The 22,318-nt window shown below is 42.8% G+C and overlaps 1 protein-coding gene across 1 annotated transcript in view; it reads right to left on the reverse strand.

Moving 5' to 3' along the window:
* Positions 1-21,804, reverse strand: part of ARHGAP6 (Rho GTPase activating protein 6) — a 327,191-nt gene extending 305,387 nt beyond the window's left edge. The window contains exon 1 of the mRNA XM_057419576.1: positions 21,096-21,804. Coding sequence (XP_057275559.1) covers positions 21,096-21,590 — 495 coding nt within the window. The 5' untranslated portion in view covers positions 21,591-21,804. The remainder of the gene's footprint in view (positions 1-21,095) is intronic.
* Positions 21,805-22,318: the final 514 nt, after the last annotated feature.

Consider the following 22,318-nt stretch of genomic DNA (forward strand, 5'->3'; position numbering starts at 1 on the left):
TGAAAGCATCAAAATGAGTGATGTATTTATGTGTTAATTTGCCACTTGCAAACAGCATAACAGATATGACAATAATCGTACACATTCAGCATTTCTTTCCCATTCACTCTACTGATTAAGTCACAAAATACACACTACCTAAATGAAATGTTTCTTGCTCTTCTTACAGCATGAACAAGTCTCTCTATGAAGCTCTATCTAAACCACAAAGTACTGAGTTACCTAAAGAACAAAAAACCGTGAAGTGAAAGAAGTCTCAAAATCAAAGAAGCCTGTGTATGTAGGAAGTCTGGAAAGAGGCAGATCCCATCTTACACAAAAGATTATCAAGAGATTCATGTAGGGACATATGGAAGTAAAACATAGTGGTGATTGATGGGACAACTTAAACAAATATGCATACCAAACCCAAAATATCCAAAATGTTTTTTAAAGAAATACAGTAAATATGAAACAGTGTCAAGTGAAAACAAGTCGGGTCCTTATCTCACCGCCACAGTTGACATTGTATTACAGCTTCTCAGCAGGTGTTCATGTTAGATTAGGCATGGTAAGCCCTAGTAAATACAGTCCTCCCTACTACGGGAAGGCAAATTAACTGAAAAACAAACCCCAATCACAGACAGAAATAAATACAGTCAAGTGGAGTCCACAGCAGAGTCCTGACTGACAAAATCACACTGTATCTTATTTGACTGAATATTACTTTTATTAAAATAAACACATGCATTAAAAATTGACCATGTGTTGTGATTCCCTGACAAAAAATTATATTGCTTCAGTTCCAGAATAGGAACCAGGATACCCTCTATTTTTCCAGTATAAAAGACCATATTTCTTTCACGAGCATTACATGACCAACCCTAATTTTAAAGCTGACTTATTTGTGACCTTTTCCTGTTAGAAGGAGCATGGTGTTTACACATCTGTTGAAACACCATACCATTTGCAAAGTAATATTTAATTGATTCCAGAAGATGTTAAGACATGTTTTGAATAAGATCACCACCAGTAAAGAAACCATGCCAATTAAAATCAGTAGACTGCTTGATAAACCTTCATGTTCATCAACCATACCAATCTCTTTGTTTAAAAATAAATAAATAAATAGCAGAACTTGCTACAAAGGTCTCTGATTTTCTGGCTAGGCATATTTCTCTTTCAGACTAGTGCCTTGCATTTTTGCAAAACAATCACAGCATGGCACTTTGAAGTCTGGCATATTCTAGCAAGATAAAGGCACCATAAATATTAATTAATTCTGCATGTGACCAGGTTCTATGAGCAAACTTGGAGCCCAGGATCAGAAATCAATCAAAAGCTGATATACATGCCTTAAAGGAGAGCCAACTGTATTCTTTTAAAATTGAAAACGTTCTTTTTCAAGTAATTTAAAGAGATTCAACAATTAAGATTACAGACATATAGAGTTAATTCTAAGATTCACCTTGGTAATTTCCATTTAAGATTAAAAGATTTTAAAATAAAAGATTTAAAATCTTATATATTAAGTATTGCCAGAAGAGTATTGTTTTTCTTGTCCTATTAATGGCATTGCACAGATTTATGACAAGGGGTGTGAAAAGTGCTTTTACATGTCTTAATGCTTAAAGCGTATTCTCGTTTCCTTAATTTCAAACCCACTACTTTCTTCATTGTCCAGAAATGGTCACTTCCGCTCTTTCAGTGAAATAAGCTATTTTAGAAGCAAAGTTCTGCCACCTCCTCCTCATTCTGACACCACACAAAGGACACTCTTACAACTCAGCTGGGGCAAAGGGTGGAGAAGCAGCAAACTGGGTCCCTTACACTCTGATGAAGAGACTTTCAAGCCAGGTCCCATAGGTGAGACAGCACACAGAGCATATGGGCCCTTCAGAGAGCGCATGGACACAGAGCATCCCACAGGGCCAGGGCCATGGGTCCAAGAACATGCCCAACGACATGTCCAATGCATGTTCAGCTGTTTTGTCACCAGTACAGCAGAGTAACTTTGTAGTGGCTAAGCCTTAGGTGTGCAGAACTGTCCCTTAAGCTGCAACTGCTACACAGGGAAGACTTCTGTGTATTTGCTTCCAACACTACAAATATAGACCTATCAGGGCAGGCTTCACTGCATCTGCCTTTGTGCTGTCTTTTTGTGAGATGGTTATTCAGAGAAAGGTAAATCATTAGATGACTCTTGGTAATGGCTAACTACCAGGGCAAGGACTTCTGTGAAAGCCATCGGTGCCCTAACAAGGCTGAAATACTGAACCCTGGATTAGAAGTTGCCTGCTCCACTCTCAACTCCCCATACAAAGATCTAATCAAGGCACAGAAATACTCATATTCCAGGACAAAAGATGATAATTCCTCTTCTCAAGTGACAAGGTCACCAATAATTCAAGTCGCATTCCTGAACTTGCATTTACAAGTAAGAGATTTAGCCTCTTAAGTGGAGAATGGCTCTTCAGCTTTTGGCAGTTTTGTTGCACTTTTTTCTCTTTTTTTATTCCAGCGCTAAAAAGTGGACACTGCAAAACCAATTTTTACTGAAGTAAGTTTCCCTTCCATCACATCAAGTTCTCACAGAAGTAATCCCTGGTTTGGGGAGGATGATACAGTTCTGGAGGGCACCAGGATCAGAACTGTACCATGCAACCTTGGCTATAATACCCAGCAACTTCCTTGTGAGACATTATTAATCATTATACAAGGTGGAAGCTTGACAGTCTGTCTCCAGAAAGTATTGAATGGAGAACATGAAGACACCCATCCAAACAAAAGATGGTGTCATGCTTCAGGGTACACTTCTCCTTATAGGGAGCTGAGGCGCTAAAGAAGACAAAAGCTGTGCCCTGGTTGTACTGGGTCTGGGCAGGAACAGGGCCCAAGGCAATGAAGCAGTCCAGAATACTGCCTGTGGTTGAAGGTCGGTTTGCATTTCTCATAGAGAAATAATAAAAGAAAGTATTTAGAAAGCTTACAATCACTGCTGCTGCCAAAGTAACAGTTCAGAAGTAAAGTGGTCATAACAGGCGAGAAACTCAGAAGGTCCTGGTTAGCAACACAAGGAGGAGGCTCAGCACAACTGTTATGTAGAAACAACTACCACTTTCTCCTACCTCATTTGCACCTTTATCAAAGCACAGGCTCGAAAATTGAGTGCTTTCAGAAAGAATTCCAGAGCTAAGTTTCAAGGCAAACATATATAAACATCTGTTAGGTAAGTGTTAATAATTCACAGCAAGATGCCAGCTCTCCATTAAGACATTTAACGTGCAAAGAAAACATTGCAAAAGGTCCTTGGAATAAACTGAACAATTTTCAAACAAAAGGAATTACTTAACCTACTGGCATTGTTTGCCAAGACTTTCTTTTTGCTTCTTTAAAAGAAAAAACAAACAAACAAAAAAGGTGTTTCTGCCTAGAGTTTAAATTCGTGTATTAAAACCATACACGTAACTCCCTCTCTTTCTGACTATGATGACTGCTTTGCGAGCTGAAGGGGCAGAATCCCACTCTTGTCCAGCCACTTCAGTAATACACTGCAAGGGCTGGTACCTTCAGAGTTACCACAGCTGTCTCGTAACTGAAGTGCACCATCTGTCCACGCTCAACAACACCACTGCTCATGGGGATTGGGAAAGAAGATCATAACACACCTCTTGGGAAAGGGAGTAAAACTGCCCCAGGCAAGGGGCTGTCAGAGAGCCAGACAAGGACAGGAGTCAAGTGGAGTGGTGAGGTATCACTAAAGGGGCAACATCTGAACTTGGTTTTATGCTTCCTCTTTGGGTACGCTCACATGTAAAGAGTGTCAAACTCCCTTCACACTACAAACATGACTGAGTACTCTAGTAAGGTATAGCAGGTACTAATGAAACACACTGTAAAGATAAAAGTAAACTGATACGTAAATTGATTTACTTTTCATTTATTAATACTGCTGCTTCCCAGCACCTGGCACCCTCTTCTCAACAGTTTATTAGGTTTTATCAGATTTCTTAGCTTAGTCACTTAGTCCACAGCTGCACCACCCTGGGACCTCAGCAGACTGAGTGCAGCAGCCCTACAACACATCAGCTTCTCAGCTTAGACAGAGATCTTTACACAACGCTGCACTGTGCATCTAGACATACTCTCTAGACAGGGAAAATCCAATGCCTATGGAAAGGAAGACAGGAAGATAGCAAAGATCAGTACATGCAGTGTTCCTCCTATCACCTACTTCCAGCCAGGAGCTGAAAGAAATTAGCTTTATACCTTTTTCAATACAAACCCCAGCCTGAAATCCTATGCAGACATCTATCTTCTCAATGGCTCTGGCATTCTCTTTCCTTCTCTTTCCAACACAATGATGCTTTGCTTATATTCATCCGTCAAGCTCTGCAAACACTATTTGGCTTTGATGATGTCGCCTTTTCTATGTAGCTTTCAAATGCATCAAACATTAAACATATCCCTCCCTAACTAGTCCCATTCTCACAGCCTCTGTACAATTCTGGGTGCAACTGTGTCTATCTCTTGTCTCTTTTATAAAATTTCTGGAAAGAAAAACAAAATATCTCCGGTGGTTACATAGCATCTTGTGCTGTGATGTCCTAACCTAAAAATAGGGTACCAAGACACTATGGTAATGTAAAAATCACCTCTGCAACTTAAAGTGACTAGTGGTGCAGGGCTGCCTATAGAAATCCTTTGGATTCTGTGTGGATTTTCCTGCTGTCAGATGCCCTTTTCTGTCCCACAACCCCCTCTAGTCAGGGAAGAAACAACAGACACTCTTATCACTCAACTTTACTGTGTCATCCCTAATTTGGGCATAATCCCAGTTTAAACCAGTTATCTAACAGCTAAATATAATTTCTCTAGGCTGTGCAGTATCCAGAAATAACTAATGCTGTATCCTCTTCCCCCATCAGGGAAACACCCAGCAGCACTTGCCAAATCCCACCTAACCCCACTGCCCTACTCCGTAGGGACATTTGACACAGAGACCTAGTCCTCAGCAGATTCTTCCTATGCTCCTGCATAGGTTAGCCACCAAATCCACAGGTTTATCTGCAGCTCTGATTTTTCAAGCCTTGCCCCTTGCAGGTGCGTCAGTGAGCCACCCCAGGCAGCTCCTAAGGACCAAGTGATTATCTGCCCACTGCTTCTGTCCCGCTCTTTGGGAGGAAGCCAAGAGATACTCTAAGAAGCACCTAAGCTGCGAATACTCTATTTTACAGAATGGATGAACCCCATTCCATAGTACCAGGGGAGGAAGAAGGAAAGAGCAAAAGCTTTCTTAGTCACTGCAGTAAAATCTGCAGCTGATCCTTTTTCAGACTGGGTAAATTAATTTCTCCCTCAATGGTCTTGAGCACTGCCTCAACTCTTTTAGTTCAAATATTTCCTAAAAAGCTGGGAAGAACAAAAGCAAAACCAGAAACAGAGTATTTCCAGAGTTATCCTAATACAATGCACGGAAAAAAAAATATTCTTCATTTCTTCCAAATTCACTATGTTAGATCCTTTTCTACACATTGAGTTGTGCCAGTTGAGTGTAAATCACCAATTCCTCACTCTGAAGTAAATGCAGAAGCCCTCCAGTTCTCTCCAGAGGCAATTTGATCTCCAGAGGCAATTTGATCTCACAACAGCTCACAGGCCTCCTTGTTCTGGAAGCTCCTCAGTAAAAGGAATTTGGAGGAGTTCGGTAGGGGCACCTAGCATCGTGTGAATCCAGCACGGAGGTCCCTGCTGTGGTGGCATAGGCAACTGTGGAGGGGCTGTGCTGGAATGTAAAGCAGTATCCCCCTGGCTCACCACACTGAGCACTCAAACACATGTCTGAGGAGACTCAGCTCTCACCCACCCTGCTTTGCAGTGTCTCATCTCCAGGAAACCACATTTCATAGCTGGGAGATGTTTGCTGACAGAACAAAGAAAGAGATGGACAATAAAACCTTGACTTACAACAGAGATGTACATTACTAAGAAACAGTACATTTTACGTGATTTTTCTTTTCCTTGGCATTGCACATTGAAATTTTGTATAAGTAACATGCAGCTTTTTAGTAACTTAGACTCCAGATGTACTTAGATTGTTGTGAAATGGCAAAACTAACATTTTTCCACGTGGCAATGTTTCATGGAAGAGGAAGAAACAGACACAAAGAATATTTTTTTCCATGCAAAAAATAACAGAGCAAACATTATGTGCAAGTCCAGAAAGAAACAATATATGTATTAAATATATATATATTTTACAGGCAAAAATGTCACAAGAATTAAGTAATTCCCCTACAGTTCATAATATCAGCCACCTCAGAGCATCTCTAATTTCGTTTTCCCTTAATGTGTTCCTAAACTCTTTCCCTTCCTCTCATCAACCACTTAAAGGCTGGCTCTCCCGGGCACCTACCCCTCACAGGCGGTGTGCTAATATAAAGAAGCAATTCACAAATTCCCTCCTCAGGGTTCCATTCCAGCATTCATTAAGGCTTGCAAAGCAAATTAGAGCACTTCACCACTGCACAGAATTATCTCTGCTACGAAAGCAAGTCACAGCAACATAATCACTTATCCCAAGTATATATGGTACTTTGAGCGCATCAACAAAATGGCTACACCAGGTCCATCTCCCTCCATGCTCAGTGACCACCAGATCTCTGCTAGCCATCCCAGTATTTCCCAAACCTTCCCAGCTGGGCTTCTCAGTCTCTCTGTAAAGGCTGGGTTATAAAATAACCAAAATTAAAAAAATAATGCTTGACTTGATGGGAGGTCCCATCACACTCCCCACATGCTGCTTGTTCTGTGTCCTCCAACAGCTCAGCAGCTGCTTCTGCTGCACCATCATTCCCAGCTCTCAGGCCTGGAAGGAGACCCCTTCCCTTGCTCCTCTGGCCCTTTACTGATGGCTCAAAGGAACATGCCAAGCAAACTGCCCTTTGCTTTTCCACTTTCAGCCTCTTCTAGGTGTGGATTTTCTTCCAAGAGGAGACATCAAGCAAGCCCGTCTGTAGCTCCTCCGGCTATCTATCTTCTACAGGAACCTTCCACACTCTCCTTGGGAACATCCCAACTAATTGTTCCCTTCCAGCTTTGTTTTGATTTGACCCAGATGCTGCCAACCATATTTCTCTCTTCCCCTTGGCTTCCACTCCATCTGCCTGAGTTAGATCCAGCACAAGAAGAGCTCCTACTTTCCTACAAATGCTTTGGTCCTGTTTTAATTAACGGGGCCAGTCACCCTCTAGCACAGCAATACGGTTATTAAATGCTTTTATCTCAACCAAAGAGCATGTTTCAAAAAACTGTAAGGAAGGCAAAAATAAATAATTCACTGCAGAAATCTCATTCTTCTCAAGTGCAATTCAAGTGACATCCGAAGCCTGCTATTTTCAGCTCTAAAAAAGCTGAAATCTCATGCTGAATGGGAAGTCCAAGTAGCTGAACTTGGTCCAGAAGAAGGGCCTCCAAGAACTCTAAGCACTTAGAAAAGGTGTCCTGCCATCTGAGACCATAGAAAACTCTGTAGCCACCACAACCTAGTATGGCCATAAAGACGAGCTCATCTCTTCTCCCAGTGTCTCTACTTCCAGGGTGCAACAGCTCTTCAACCTATCAAGCAATGAGTGGTCTCTCTGTTCCCTATCCCCTCCATCAGGATTCAGAAGGCATGGTGTAAAAGCTGGCATTTTTGGATCACAGGCAATATGGATCATGCCCCGTTATCTCTACCCACTCCTCTTGCAGTGACACCTCACTGGCTCTGCTGAGGCTGCAGCCTTCAGAAGACAGGGAGGAATTCCTCCATAGAAAGCAAGCTTCCAGATTCCAGCCAGTTTGTCAGAGTGACTTCCAAAGAACTAAACCCTCAAACCCAGTATCTAAACACTAGGGAGCTTTGTTTACAAAAGACTCCCAGAGTGGAAGCTCTGACTGACAAATACCGCACTGCAGCATTGCTCCCCGAATGTGCCCTCCAGGCCAGCTATCATGGGGACAGAAGGAGTTACCAAAGAGCAGCAGATCTTCTCTTTTAATACTGGCACTTATGCCAGATCCTGTCCTCTACAGCAATCAGGATTTCCATTTACCATCTGAGTGTATAAGCTGGATGCTACCAGATCAAAGAAATAAAGTACATACATTTGGAATTTAACAATGCACTGATACAGCCTCAAGACTTGCTTCTAAAAAACAAGCAGATAAGCTGTCACAAGCTGAAAACAAAAAATGACAGTAGGAGGCAAACATAATATAGCAAATTGTGCTAAAGAACATAGTAATCACCACAGAACAAGCACAAATAAAGCATGAACAATATTTAGAGAGACAAGTTGAAAGTGCTACTGCAATGAGAAACAGCTCAAGAAAACATATGGACAAGACATAAGACCCCTTTACTGATAAAAAATGGTATTTAGCTGTGTGGAAGGCCTCAGCAACATAGACCTCTTCCTGTGGGAAGGAAGAAGAAAGGAAGGAGGCTCTGATTACTATAACAAAAAATGAGGATATAAAAGATCTAGAATAAGATTTCAAAAACTAAATGATCTAGGAGCTCGAGGTTCATCTTCAGAAGTGAGACGGGCTTTGGAAAATGTCATCACTAGAGATGATGGTCGGAACTAGAGATGATGGTCGGAACATCAACCTTCCATCTTATCAAGCCACACTATGGGTGGAAGCTTCCCTGAGGGCCACGAGGCATGGTAGGCAGAGCCACGAAGTGCAGAGCAGCGCTAGGACAGCATCCCTGGCACAGCACTCCCAGGAGAAAATCACGATGTCACACCATGAGCGAGATGGGGTAGCGATGCCAGAGCAGGAGTTAAAGCTCTCCTCTTCAAGCAGCGGTGGCACTTTGGTGGCAATCCTGTTCCCCAGTCCTAATGAGGTTTTAATTCACTAATCATTTCTTACCTTGTTTCAGTCTTCTCCCCTTCCTTGTCTCCTTTTATTTGAACCATGCAGCTGTAATCCACAGTCACCTTTTCTCTTCTTTTACTTTCTTGTCCATTCAAGGAAAAATATACTTATCAAGACTGCAAAAGGTTATGACTCCAAGCCATCAAGCCTTTGTTTTACCATGGGCAAGGTCCTTCTGTCAGCCCAATTTCACACTTGATGTTGGAGGTTGCAGCTGCCTGACAAAACCTCTGCCAGCTAAATGGAGGCTTGCCAAAATCGTTTCTCAAGAGCAAGAAGAGACACAGGAGATCAAATGTTGACCAACATAGTCCAGAAGCTCAAAAAAAACCACCACTGCATTTCAAACTGCAGCAAATTACAACCTGTGCTCCTTTTAAATAGCAGCATCGATGCATTTAGTTCAGTGAGCCAATGAGGTACCAGCTTTTTCTGGGCCATGTGGCCCCATCTGCCTATTCCAGTCTAGTTTAGTTTAGCTTTGACTGATCTCAGTTACATAACTGTACCCTTAAGCCCTTAAATTGTAAGGTCAGAATCGGGTTAAACTGCTGCTGTGTAAAGCAATATAGGCAAAGCCTCAACTGTCCTACTGCCACACCTACTTTCCTGTGTCTCTGATGCAATTCCCAGCTCAAAGCTCAGCAGATTTCCTTTCCTTCTCAAATACCTCTTAATTTTCTTTTCTTCTTTCATTTCTCTCCAAGATTATTTTTACTCTTATAATGCACTCAGGAAGATGACAAAAATGAGATCTAGAAAAGCTAAATTTTAAGGAGTGCTTCTTTACCATCATTTTACTACCGGCATTGAAGTGTTTTAGACAGCCCATCATAAGGACTGTCATGAGCACACTGAACTACCATGAAATGGGGCAGGGAAAGATGACTGTTTTTTTGTCCAGTGAAATAACTCAGAAAAGCAGACAGAGCTCAATTTCAGAGCAGGTCACAACAGCACACTGTCCTGGTAGATAACTTGTAAGCCCTGGGCTCCCTAATGCTGGAATATGCAGGCAGGCTTAGTTAAATGAGCTGGCAGGAAACCTACCTGGCAAGTAGTTACTAAATCTTCCATGCCAAATCCCTGCTGAAGTTCTGCTACAGCACTGTCAAGCTGTCTCTGCAAAACACCTGAATTTGAGAAGGGTTTGGTTGTTTGGGTTTTCTTAAACTTTACTGACATCTTTAAAAAAACCCACCCTGTCTTTCTTTGCATTTGTAAGACACCAGTCATGTAGCTGCAGTGTAACGGTAGGGTATGCCATGCAGAGCAGTAGCACAGCAACAACTTTGGAGAACAATGCAATGAAAGAAATCACTCTTCTTATAAGCCTGCTTCAAATATTGATGATGGAGAGCATCATACTTTCTGAAGTAATCCAGTAACTTCTGTTCCTTCAAAGGTATGTTGTAGCACAAGGGAACACAGCAGAGTTTTCATTCTGCTGTGGAAAGAAATAATACTCAAAGTCACAGAATCACAGGGGGAAAAAAAATAGGTCAGAAGGGACCTCTGGAGGTTACTTGGTCCAATCTCCTGCTCAAAGCAGGGCCAGCTTCAAAATCTGATCAGGTTCCTTGGTGCCTTGCCCTGTGAAGGGTTGAAAATTTTCAAGGACAGAGATTCCAGAGCCTCCCTGGACAACCCATTTCAATATTGAACCAATCCTGCTGTGACTGGGTTTTTCCTTAGACCTGCTCAGAATTCCTCTTGCTGCAACTTGTGACTGCAATTGTGAAACTCTGACAGCACCCAGCTCCATCTTTTTCTGAGTCCCCATGTAGGCAGCAGAAGTGGAATTAAGTACTCTCATCCCCTAACTGTACTGATGGCCCTCCACTCCACTTGCTCCTGCATATCAACACCTCCTTTGTCCCAGATGTGGACTCACACGGGTGAAGTCACTTCCCCTGAACTGCTGGTTACCTTTTCGTTCATATAACCCAGTATGCAGGCATCCTGTTATCCACATTATACACCTTCCACTGCTCACTAACTTATCTAACTGGTTTTGCTCTGATCCATGTGAGATGGTGTAATTTATACGTATCTAAAATTTATACGTATCTAAAAAAAAAAACCAACAACAAAAACACAGGCAGGAGGCTCTGTTACATATTTCACTCCAAGAAGGAATCACATTAGCTCTGCCACAGTTGAGGAGCAGTTTGTGAAACAGAAAGGTTCCATCTGAACCTTGACAAAGCGTGGAAATGGCATGTACTCGGACCTCAAGCAGAGAAAAGGATCAAGAAGCATTCTGGACAGTGTGCCAGAGATTCTTCAAATATGCACATTTACTAACGCAGTCTTACTAATTATTCTGCTAGAAAGTTGCTTTAAAACCCTTCATACAGGTTGACTGAGAATTACATCATGTTCCTTTAGTGAATATAGAATTAAGGCGCATTAGCCGTGGAAAAAAATAAAACTTATAAATGTGTTTATTGAAGTAATCTGTCCGTCTGATTCTCCCAGCTGTCTATGGGTTGGTACCAGCTCTCTGGAGTGGCCTACTTTGTATATCATTTGCAAATACACATAAAGACCTATGAGACGTGTCCCCGTGGCACGCTGCTACAAGAGCCATCACTCAATGCAGAGACACAAACACATGCTTGAAAAACAGTAGTGAAGCAATGAGCACACCATATTTTGTCATCAGGAATGTTATGAAATAGCCACAAGAAAACTCAACCATATTGTTCTGATTTAAGATAGAGTATATAGGGTCTTATTCTGCAGCATGAAAATGTAATCTATCCCAGTCTCTCTTTCCCCACTGCCCCTTTCAAATAACAGTCTGCACTGTCATTCAGATTAAATTAACAGCTAAACATAGCTGACTTCCAACTAGGATGTTATAAGGATTTAGCTTTCCTACATACGCATACACTTACTTACAAAAGAAATTGTGGCAATGAGATCGAGATCAAAATATTGCCCAGAATCCTCTTAATACTGAGGGCAGGGAAAAGGGAAGAGGGATTTCTTTATAAGATAAGAAGGATAAATATGTGATACATACAATCAAAACAACATTTGAGAAGTTATAGCAGATGTGTTAATCTGTGTTCTTCGGCTTCAAATTCTTCCATTTTACTTAAGTGTCAGCTTGTCCCAGAGCCTGACGGCACTGTATAAAGAAACAATTGCGTATCTTCTAAAAACAGAAGATGGTGAGATCTCTTGCACAGTCTGCCCAAAGACTCTATTGTGCCTAAACTCTTATGGGAATACAATTCAGAAAGGTTTATTCAATAAATTAAAAGAAACACCTCCTACGGGAAGCAAAAGACATAACAGAACGAAAAACATTTCCTGTAGGAGGAATATTTTTAGACTTTTAGAGTGAGAAACAAATGAAAACTGAACAGAGCACTGCCAACTGGTTTCTCACCACATTACTCTCAGTAGGGTGCAACTCAACTGAAATTACCCTTCAGAGTAAAAAGAAAAAGACAGTGCTCAAAAAACATCTTGCCATATTACAACAGTGGCAGAAAACAAAGGGATAAAGCAAATAAAACCTGAAAATAGCAATGGAAAATTTGTATTAGTCTTTCTCTTACTAAATCAGTTATAGATGTTCAGTGGAGGTAGTCTCATCACTGAAAATCAAATCCGGGAAGCCAGTCTTTTGGAGAAGTGTGACTGAGGCAGTGCAAAAGTAATCCTAATCGCACTTTAAAAAAGAAAACAAACCACAAATCTTTCATTTGTTAGTAAAATCTGTATCATACTTTATACTTCGCTGAAAGATATTTTGTCCATTTATGAGACAAACCAGTTATGAGGAACAAAAGGACTCATTAACATTTGACTTGGCCAATCCAAATAGTAGGCTACAGCTACAGTAAAGCAGCTTTTTATTTCGTACAAACTTTAGGTGATGAAAACAAGAGAAAAATCCACGTTATCTTCCTTTTTAATGTTTGCATGGAGGATAACTGAACATAACCAACCTTAACTATTCTATGACTCAACCCTAACTATTCTATGATTCTGTGATTCTATATACATAACAAGGACAACTAGAAATGGATAAAAGACAAGTACAACCTGAAAAGGTCTAAGTCCGAGGAACAGGAAGCCATAAATGAACACAGGGGAAAAGAGAAAAGCAAGATCTACCCAAAGTTCTTCCAGGTTCTCAGCAGCCACAGGTAGAGTTTCCACATGAGCCTGAGCGCTCATGTGCATCCTCACTAAGTGCAGTGCTCAAAAGCCTCCTTTTGACCTTACACTGTCAAAGAGTCCTTATGGATAAATACTGTAAATCAAAAGGTCTTTTCTTTGAGAGGATACGGAAGAGAGCAAGTAGGAAGATCCAGAAAAAACATCTCTGGTTTCACAACTTGGGAGGCTGATGCAAGCAGTTCCCATAGCCAGGATCGTGAGGATGATGACCTAGGGACGAGAGCTTTAGGGTGGGAAACTGATGTTTGTTTTTACGGGCCAGAGACACAGTACCTAACCTACTTAGCTCCAAAAACATGAACATGTGGTACCCAGCATCTGGTTCCAGTATGACAATGTGGCAAGCATCAAGCACTGGAAGCTCATCAAATCCTTTAAAAACACTCTTAACCCTCCCGGGGATTTACTAACTTCTTGCTGACAACCAGAGTGGAACAGACATGTAACTTGAAATAGGCAGTCTGTACACATCTAGGAAAAGCTGAAACTCAACCAGAAAGCCTGTGCATGCTTTTCCATTAATATGCATTATTGCCACAGGAGAAGAATAATTAATATGTATATATATGTATATAACAAGCACAGCTTAAAAATATGCACAAAACAATAGATATAAAAGCTTTCAAGAGAGGTGAAGTAAGATTCCTAGTACTGAATGATATCTAAAGGCTTTGCTTCCTACCTGATAGGCTGTTCTGACGAGTATCATTCACCAACCAAAAGTAAAGCACACAGTTGAGTACTCTTTCGGATCAAAATCTGACAGCTCAATACCTTGCAAAATTGGGCGAGTCATAATATCAAATTCCAATGAAGTCTGACTTTTGTTCTTACCTCCTTATTGCTCCCGTTCCAGTTTCCATAAGATGAAGGAATATTTGGCCTCTTCTCCCACCATCCAGATACCTGATTCAGTTAAAAACCAGTGTAACGCAGGATATACAAAAGCTGTGTTTTAAAAATCAACCTAAATCCAGTGATCCTTATATTCTCAAATGCTACACTACACAGCCAGAAAATTAAATATGAGCAGCATTATATCATGTCTAATGAGAGATCTTTGTTTAGATAGTATTGCCATTATAACCGTCATTTTCATTATCTTTTTACATTAAGATTTCAACACTTCAACTCTGAAAGTTATATGATTTAGTTCACAACCATGAGCGTTCAGCCCTAAGTGCTCAGAAATCCCTGCTGTTTTCCATTATGATATTTACATCTGGAAGGAAAACAAAATTTCCCAAAACATGCTTCATACCTATATGCTTATACAGCCACAACACTGAAAAAGAGTGAAGAATGACCTGAAAAGTTCTCCACCTGCAAATTGTCGGAGTTGCAGTACTTGTCATCCAAGAGTCTGCAAAGTTAAACGTGCTGCAGCTCCGTCATAAAGTCAAGACAGCAGACTGGGTTGTTGATATTTTAAAGGCTGCTCAAAGATACTTCACAGTCTCATTTCTACTATTTTCACAAGTTTCATTCCCATTACTTAAGCAATGCACACTTGGGGAGAATTCTGTCTGCCCTAGCTGTCAACTCCCATATTTTCACCAAATGTCTTCAGACGTAATTTAGTTGGGAATGGGAAGGGTGCATTTGCCAAATTCAGAAATATTGAATATATTTAGCTACTTTAATGGCATTCCTCTTCATATGAGACCCACAACATTTCTGCCCACCAAATTTTGCAAGTATAGAACTCTAACAGCAATGAATGGAACAGACTTAGGCTGAAACTAATCTGTGTGTCTAGTGTTTTAGGGTGCCTTATGGAAGAAAATAAAGCAGAACACAAATATCAGCACACAGAGTTTTCCACTTTTAAAAAAAAAAACAAAACAAAACAAAACCCTTCCAAAATATATTTCCCAGTCATCTTATTAGAAATCCTCAAAAGGAAAAATGACAAGTTGACAATTTTGATGATTGGGGAGCATCCATTTTTTTAACTGTTCAAAGGAAAAGCAAAAAAAACAAAGCAACAAAAACCCATTTAAACATGGTAGACCCCCATTTTGCTCCCTGGACAATTGATCAGGGCTCTACATGGGAATATGGACACATACATATAGAAAAAACATACAGGTTAGTTATCAAGGTGCTTAAGGATAAGTATAACAGACACTGAGCGCACACTTCAGCTATGTGTCACTCTTCAGAGATCATAATGGCAAAAAGATCAACTAATGCTGATGGCAATTTAATACACTCCCTGTGATTCCTTCCCGAAGACAAACAAATTTTCCATCTGATGAGGAAACAGTTCTAGAGCATCTCATCATAACAAGCCACACAATAAACACAGCAAATGCAGAAGCAATGAAGTCTAAAACATGAGGCCTAGAGTTCAGCAAAGATAAAGCCTGTAAGACTATCGCAACTGGAGAGCAATAAATATGGCATTGTCACAAGAGAGGTATTCCATTAAAATATTTGCATGTATGGCGTTAAATGAGTTTACTGGGGAGTACTGACCCTTAGATGATATGAACTACTGCAGCCTTCAGTGTCAGAGCCTTATCCCCAGTTCCAAGTGCAGCAGCTTTGCTTTTACATCTCAAAAGGTTCAGCTTAACCCCTGCTTTGACAAACATGCTGTCACATCAGCACCACCTGAAGAGCAATGCCCTCTGAAAACTGGGGAAAGGATGTCTTTGCTTACATATCTCATGCTAGATCTTTTGAAAAGGATACAGCATGTATGCCTCTATTTCACATTTTCTTCGTCTTAACAGATAGGAGAAGCCTGCCTCCTTTCTCTTTTTTCCCAAATATATGTTATCAATCATTGCTTACAAGTTGAATAGGGGAAGGAAAAATAACGAAATGCTCTCCCTTCTCTAAATTCACAATGAACAGGTTCTGCTCCTGTAAATTTCATTACACAATCCATCCATTCTCCCTACAAGACAACTTGCCCCACTAACCTCAAAGAAAAATACTCATTTGAAGCACTCAGAAATATATATCCCTAAGGGAATGTGAACACTTAGTTTGCCCAATTTTTAAGGATTTTGTTTTACCCTTTACCTCTGAAAGCATTTTTCATGCATATCCCTCCATCAGCATGGTTTTGAAGCAAGCACTGGCTTAAAAAAGCAGAAAGAAGTAAGCTAGCCATTCACAGCAACTTGGAAAATTATAGTTAAAATCAATTTGCAAAAAAACAGTGATGCTCAAGAGGAAACGTTGGCAAGCAAAGAGATATGGAAAGAGGGAAGCTGAGACTGCCGTCCCAGTTGAAGTATCAAGCAAAAATCTATGGAAGCTGACCTCTCGAGGCACTTATCAGCTGAAACTGGTGTTGTGAGTGCTCATACTTTCGACAGCCATGCCCTAAATGATCACTCCATATGACTCAATCAGAAGTTATAAAATAATTTAGCCTAACTAATGTTGTTCTGATATTGCAGACGAGCATCTCCAACATCCTTGCTGCTAGCCACATCTTGGCCAGCCAACAGCTCTGGAGACACCAATACAACTCCTGGCTTCTCCCCCAAGACCTGGTGAGGAACCAGGGCAACCTTCCCTCTCGCACCATGGGAAACCCCTCACCCCATGTGCTCAAAAGAAAGCCTCCTTGAGCAAGCAAGCAGGTCAACTGCAGGCTGTGCCAGGAGGAGGAAGTGAGGAAGGGCTGAACCAACCTGCTGCAGCAACCCAACAGCAACAAGGAGCAAGTGGAAAAGTAATGATGCTGCCTCCTGCTTCCCAGCGGCTGCAGGCTGCAGGTGTTACACCACCATTACTTTAAAAGACAGCTCTCCCCCAGAAGAGCATATTAGCTGGAGATGCTAATGTTTAATTAGTCAGTAACACACGGAGTATGATAACAAAATAATCAGGCCATATAAGTTTAAGTGCGTACATTTGGTTTATCATAATAAAGAGATTACTCGCATACATTTACATGATTTGCTGTATTTGTTATACACATGCTGTGGCCTTCCACTGTCCTCTTTACGACAAAAAAAGTAAGCAGAAGAATTCACACAACTCAAGACTTCACACCAACCTATTCATTTTGAGCTATTTTGGACTTTTCATCTGGCAAAAGTATTCCAGTCAGTCATCATAGAACACTTGCACCTTTAACTTGTATGGGACCACTCACATACTTAAGCATAAATGTATGACTAAATGTTGGCAGAATCAAGGCATTAAGGTATCTCTACACATTTTTACCACCTTTTCCCATGATTTGTAGTTTACTTAGAGAACCTTATTAAACTCTCAATGAAAGCATAATAGTCATAACAGACTTAATTTTCTAAGTGGATGTTCATTTTCTTTAAAGAAAATGGCTTAAAGGGAGAGCTGAGACCTCATGGGAATTGAGGATGAATGCTTTTTCCCCTTGTTACAAATCCCCCTTGACTCTTCCCCACTGAGACTAGTGGAAATGTTGGCACTGATTTCAACAGACCCCAAATTTTTTTTTTTACTTAAGCGGCTTATACATGAGCAGATAATAGAATGGGAAAATATGTTTGTCAGTACAGCAAGGCTCTACTAAAAATAATCTTTACAGTCGTAAAATATCCTTGTGAATAAAGCTGCATGTCAACAAAGAACAGACAGATCACCTGGGAGCGGGAGACACATCTATCACATGATGCTCTGTATTAAAATACCTGTGGATCCAAGAATATAGGTCTAACGCCTTTCTTTGTGTAAAGCCTTTAGGCGTGAACCGCTGTTGAAACTGGAAATACCCTGTGCACTCTGGTGTTCCATTAAAAATTGTTTACGAATGGCTGTGTGAACTGAGCTGAAACCTTTCCATCCATCCTCCTCCTGACCTAATATCAAAGCTATTTTGGCCTCATACACAGAAATCACAGATCAGCTAGTAGGGGAGTGCTCAGCACACACTTTAAAACATGGACACAGCTGGGCTAGGAGCTCCTGCCCCACAGTCCTGTAGTGCCAGGTTGCCCACAGGTGGGATTTGCCCAGTTCATACTGCAAACAGCATCTTCACCGTGTCCCAATACACATCACCAGGCAGATCCAGCTTGTGACAGGTGAAGGAGGTCCTGCTCTCAAGTTACTATTCTGGGGGCTTCTGAAGAGAAAATCTCCATGGCATTTTTACATCTCTTTACTGCTTTAGAGATTAAAGTATGGGGAATAAAACAATGCCCACATATATCTCCTAAAATATTATTTTCAGTGCCTAACCCTTTTTTTTGCACAGTGGCTTTAGAGAAATATTTTCCAAAAACTACAGGTTTTTTAGTAAAGGTGTTAGAATGAACATAAGGAAAACAGTTTTTGCAACAAATGCTTCTTTTATTACCCAGCTAATAGGATGGGAATTTGTAAGTCCTCAAACCAAAACTTCCATGCTTGCAGTCATCTACTCAGCTGTCTTTTACAGCTGAGTAAAATCATCACCACAACGTATTTCATTTTCAAAGCTGAAAAAAATGAAACTATGGATTTCCTATTGAGAATGCAATGATTTGTATAATGGGACCTTTTAAAGTTACAATATTAGAGTTGCTTTCTGTTCACCCAGGAAAATGCTTTTTTTCACCTCCTCCAGCACACTTGCTTTGCCACAGCTAACGTGAAGCCCCAGAGACAGAGAATCCTTCATGTCCTAAAACCTGAACAAGTCATTGTCCAATAAAGACTAAATAGGAAGCAAACATCTAAATCCTTTATGAGAAATGCTACTTTTGCAATAAAACCAAAATTAATGATCATTAGGATGCATGCCTGCAATAAGGAGGGGAATATTATAACAATAATGCATGTGCAATTTCTTTCAAAATATAGATTAAAATAATTCATACATGTCATTGCTGATTGTTATAACTAAGTTAATATTTGTATAATGCCTTGAAAATAGCAATGCTGAAACCAGCAGATATCCGGTTATATGGCAGCTGACATGCAACCCAGCCCGGACATGGGGATGTAGCACAGAGATGTGGGTAGTCACTTGTCCTGACAGCACTGGACTCAGACCTGTCCTCAGGTCCAGACTCAGACCCAGAACTGATCTCTTAGAATCACATGGAGAGGTTTTCTTTCTAATGTAAAGGTGATTATTTTTTTAAACTATACTCACACATATGTCTCGGTAACAATAAACATCAGGCCTCATTAATAGAAAAGATGACTCCAAAATATAAGACCATACTTTGTTAGTGGAAACACCCATTTCTGAAACGTGTGAAAGATTCTTACCCAGGCTCAACTGTCGAGAAAATGACAAATTGTCAAAGAACAGCTCTGTAACATCACATGAAACTGCACTGAATCAAATTTAACTATAAATTACATTGCTATACTGCAATTGTGTCATTAGTAATACAATACGTCCCCCACAAAAAATACAAGTTTCACTATTTAAAAACACTAGATACATGCCAAATTAGGAAAACAAATTGTACTTTTGAATTTGCAGCCTGAAGATGTGTCACACCGCACAGTCTGACAACACAGAGATCTGAAAATAATACCACAAGTGTTCAACACCTTCGTGTGGATTCAGTGAAAACAGGGAGATCCTCTTACGTCTGTGGACTGGAGATCAACCTCTGAGTCTTGGGCTTAGTCAGGGAATTCTGCATGGGAAATCTTGCATATCTTACACTTCTTGATGCTCCTTATCAAACTATAAGAGGATGATCAGGCAACTTACCCTTAATTAGTGTGAGCATCTAAAGGTCATTACCCACTGTCTCAGCAGAGGTGTTTCGTCATTGACATGGCAAAATCCACAAAGCCCTTTGAAATCATGACTTTTTAACTATCTTATAATTCAAGCATCGAGTTGAAACACTGCTAAGGGTAACTTCTGGCCATGAGACTTAATATTAATCCAGTTTTGAAAAGGGCTAAAAATCTTCACTGCCTCTTTCAACACCATGCAGCATCACGCCTGAAGTCATTGCCCAAGCACTGCCACTCCAATCCAAGTGGAAAAGGGTGACCACTTTTATACCCCAAGCTACCAGGAGGATGCAGGGATTTGTTTGGGGTCAGGGCAGCCTTTACCCTCATAGACTGCTTTTGGTGATCATGTGCCGCCTATAGCTGAGTGTCAGATCCCAGATCACTGTGTAAGGCAACAATTTTTCACCCTTCTTCATCACTTCTGCATCCCGCTGCAACAATGGGGCTGTTTTGTTGATTGATCTAGTTAATACTGGCTATTTATAATTAATAAATCTGAAATGGAAATGGAAATAAAAAGGAAAAGGCTGCCTGCGACCCCAACCAAAAAGCTCCATCAGGCAGTACTAAACAGTTAAGTGGGAAACCTCATCGCCACAAACTGGATGCAGAATTTCATCAAACAAAAAATTTCTTCTCCTCCCACTACAAAAGGCAGTGCGTGACCAACTTGCCAAGCAACAGCTATCAAGAAATAATGCCGCATTCTTTGAATATATTTGTCCACATTGTACAGTATCTGCAGCCCAACATCGACGACATCCAAGCTAAACGAATAAATATCTGTGCTGCAAAGTTGGATTTGTCTTGGAATACGATCGCTCCTCATGTGGTTTTGACACATGTGCATTGTCAAATAAATCACAGCTCACTGTGTGTGCACATTAAAAATAATTTGTATATCTTGTTAGAAGCCATCGCATACTTCTCTTTACGAGGTGTGAAACTGGCAGGGGAAGGTTTTACACACCGGGGACAACTTCAGATGAAGCCCGTCGAGAGAACATCAAATGCTGCCACCGCCCCACCAACATTGTGAAGCTCAGTTTCCCATGGCGGCCTCCACAATACGGCCGCCGCAGCCCGGGCTGTGCCCTTTCCTCCCGCGGACACTCACCACCCCTGGGGGAAAGGCGCAGGTGGGAAACCCGTGGGGCCGCCCCGTCCTGGAGACCGTCGGCCCCCGTGCTCGGCAGGGCCGCCCCGACGGAGCGCCCGGCGGGAGCTCGGGCGAAGGTGGCGCGGCTGGTTCCCGCCCCGGGGAGGGGGGGCGGGCTTACCTCGGATTTCCACACGACGTAGGCGGTGGGGCGAGGTCCGGGCGGCGAGGGCTGCCCCTTCCTCTGCTGCAGCCAGCGCCGGGGCGACGAGAAGATGCTGTTGGCAGGTCCGATCAGCGCTGAGGCCGACGGGGTGCGCGCCAGAAAGGGCAGCTCGCAGCCGGGACTCCGCTTCCCTCGGGGGCTCTCTTCGTCGAAGAGGACGCTGCCCGGTGGCGACCGCTCCAGTGGGGTGCTGGGGGTGGAGAAGGAGGCGCCGGGGGCAGGCGGCGGGCCCCGGGGGCTGCGACGGTCCCCCAGGGGGCTGCCGGCTGCTCGCGGCCGCGGCGCCCGGCCCGCGCCCTCGCTGTCCTCCCGTCCGCCGCCGATGATGGCGGGGTCGAGGCTGCGCGTCTGGCGGAGCCTCCGCTTGGAGAGGCTCTTGGCGGCTGCGGGGGCGGCGGCGGCCGGGGAGGAGCAGGAGAAGACGCTGCTCAGCAGGCTCTGCGCCGACATCGCGGCGGCCGCTGTCCCGGGCACCCCGGGGGTGACTGGGGGTCCTGGGCTCTCGGTGCCCCTGCCTCTGGGAGCGGTGCTCCTCCGGGGCGTCTCCCGCGCCCGGGCTCAGCCCGCAGCAGCGCGGCCCGACGGCGGCACCAAGGGGCTCATGTCGGCGTCCGGTACTCAGGCTGCTCCGGAGCTGCTGCCGCCGCCGCGGTCACTTTGTTGGGAGGGAGAGGGAGGGAAAGAGAAAAGGAAAAAGAAAAAAAAAAAAAAGTTACGAGAGAAAAGGGGAGGGAAGGAGGCTGCAGCGCCGCAGGCTGCCAGAGTCACTCCCCCCCCCGGCCGCGTTGCGCACAGAAGCCGTTTGCCGCGCCCCCGCCCCGTCGGATCTGGGGTGGCAGGGCCCGCCTGCTTCCCTCCGAGGGCTGGAGACCTAGTCCCCGTGTGGCCCACGTCGGGGCGCGGAGGGCAGCCCCACCAGGCTTGGCGAGCACCGGAGCCGCGGCTGCCGGGCGCTGCCCCGCGCGACCCCGACGGGGCGCTGCGGCCACACTGGCACCGTGCGGGTGCGTTTCGGGGAGGGAGCAAGCTGCTTTTCGGCGCAATCGCTCCGGAGGCACAGCCGGGGGGACGCCCTCGCCTAAGTATGCCAAGTCCAGCGCCGCTTCACCGTTGCTCCGGGGCTGCCGGTCCTAGGTGGGACACTCATATTCTCCCGTTCGTGTCGGGGTGAGCTGTTG

This window comes from Pezoporus wallicus, unplaced genomic scaffold, assembly GCF_028554395.1.
Source record: "Pezoporus wallicus isolate ANWC-B61680 ecotype Strahan unplaced genomic scaffold, APGP_CSIRO_Pwel_v1 contig_5767, whole genome shotgun sequence".
Lineage (NCBI taxonomy): Eukaryota > Metazoa > Chordata > Aves > Psittaciformes > Psittacidae > Pezoporus > Pezoporus wallicus.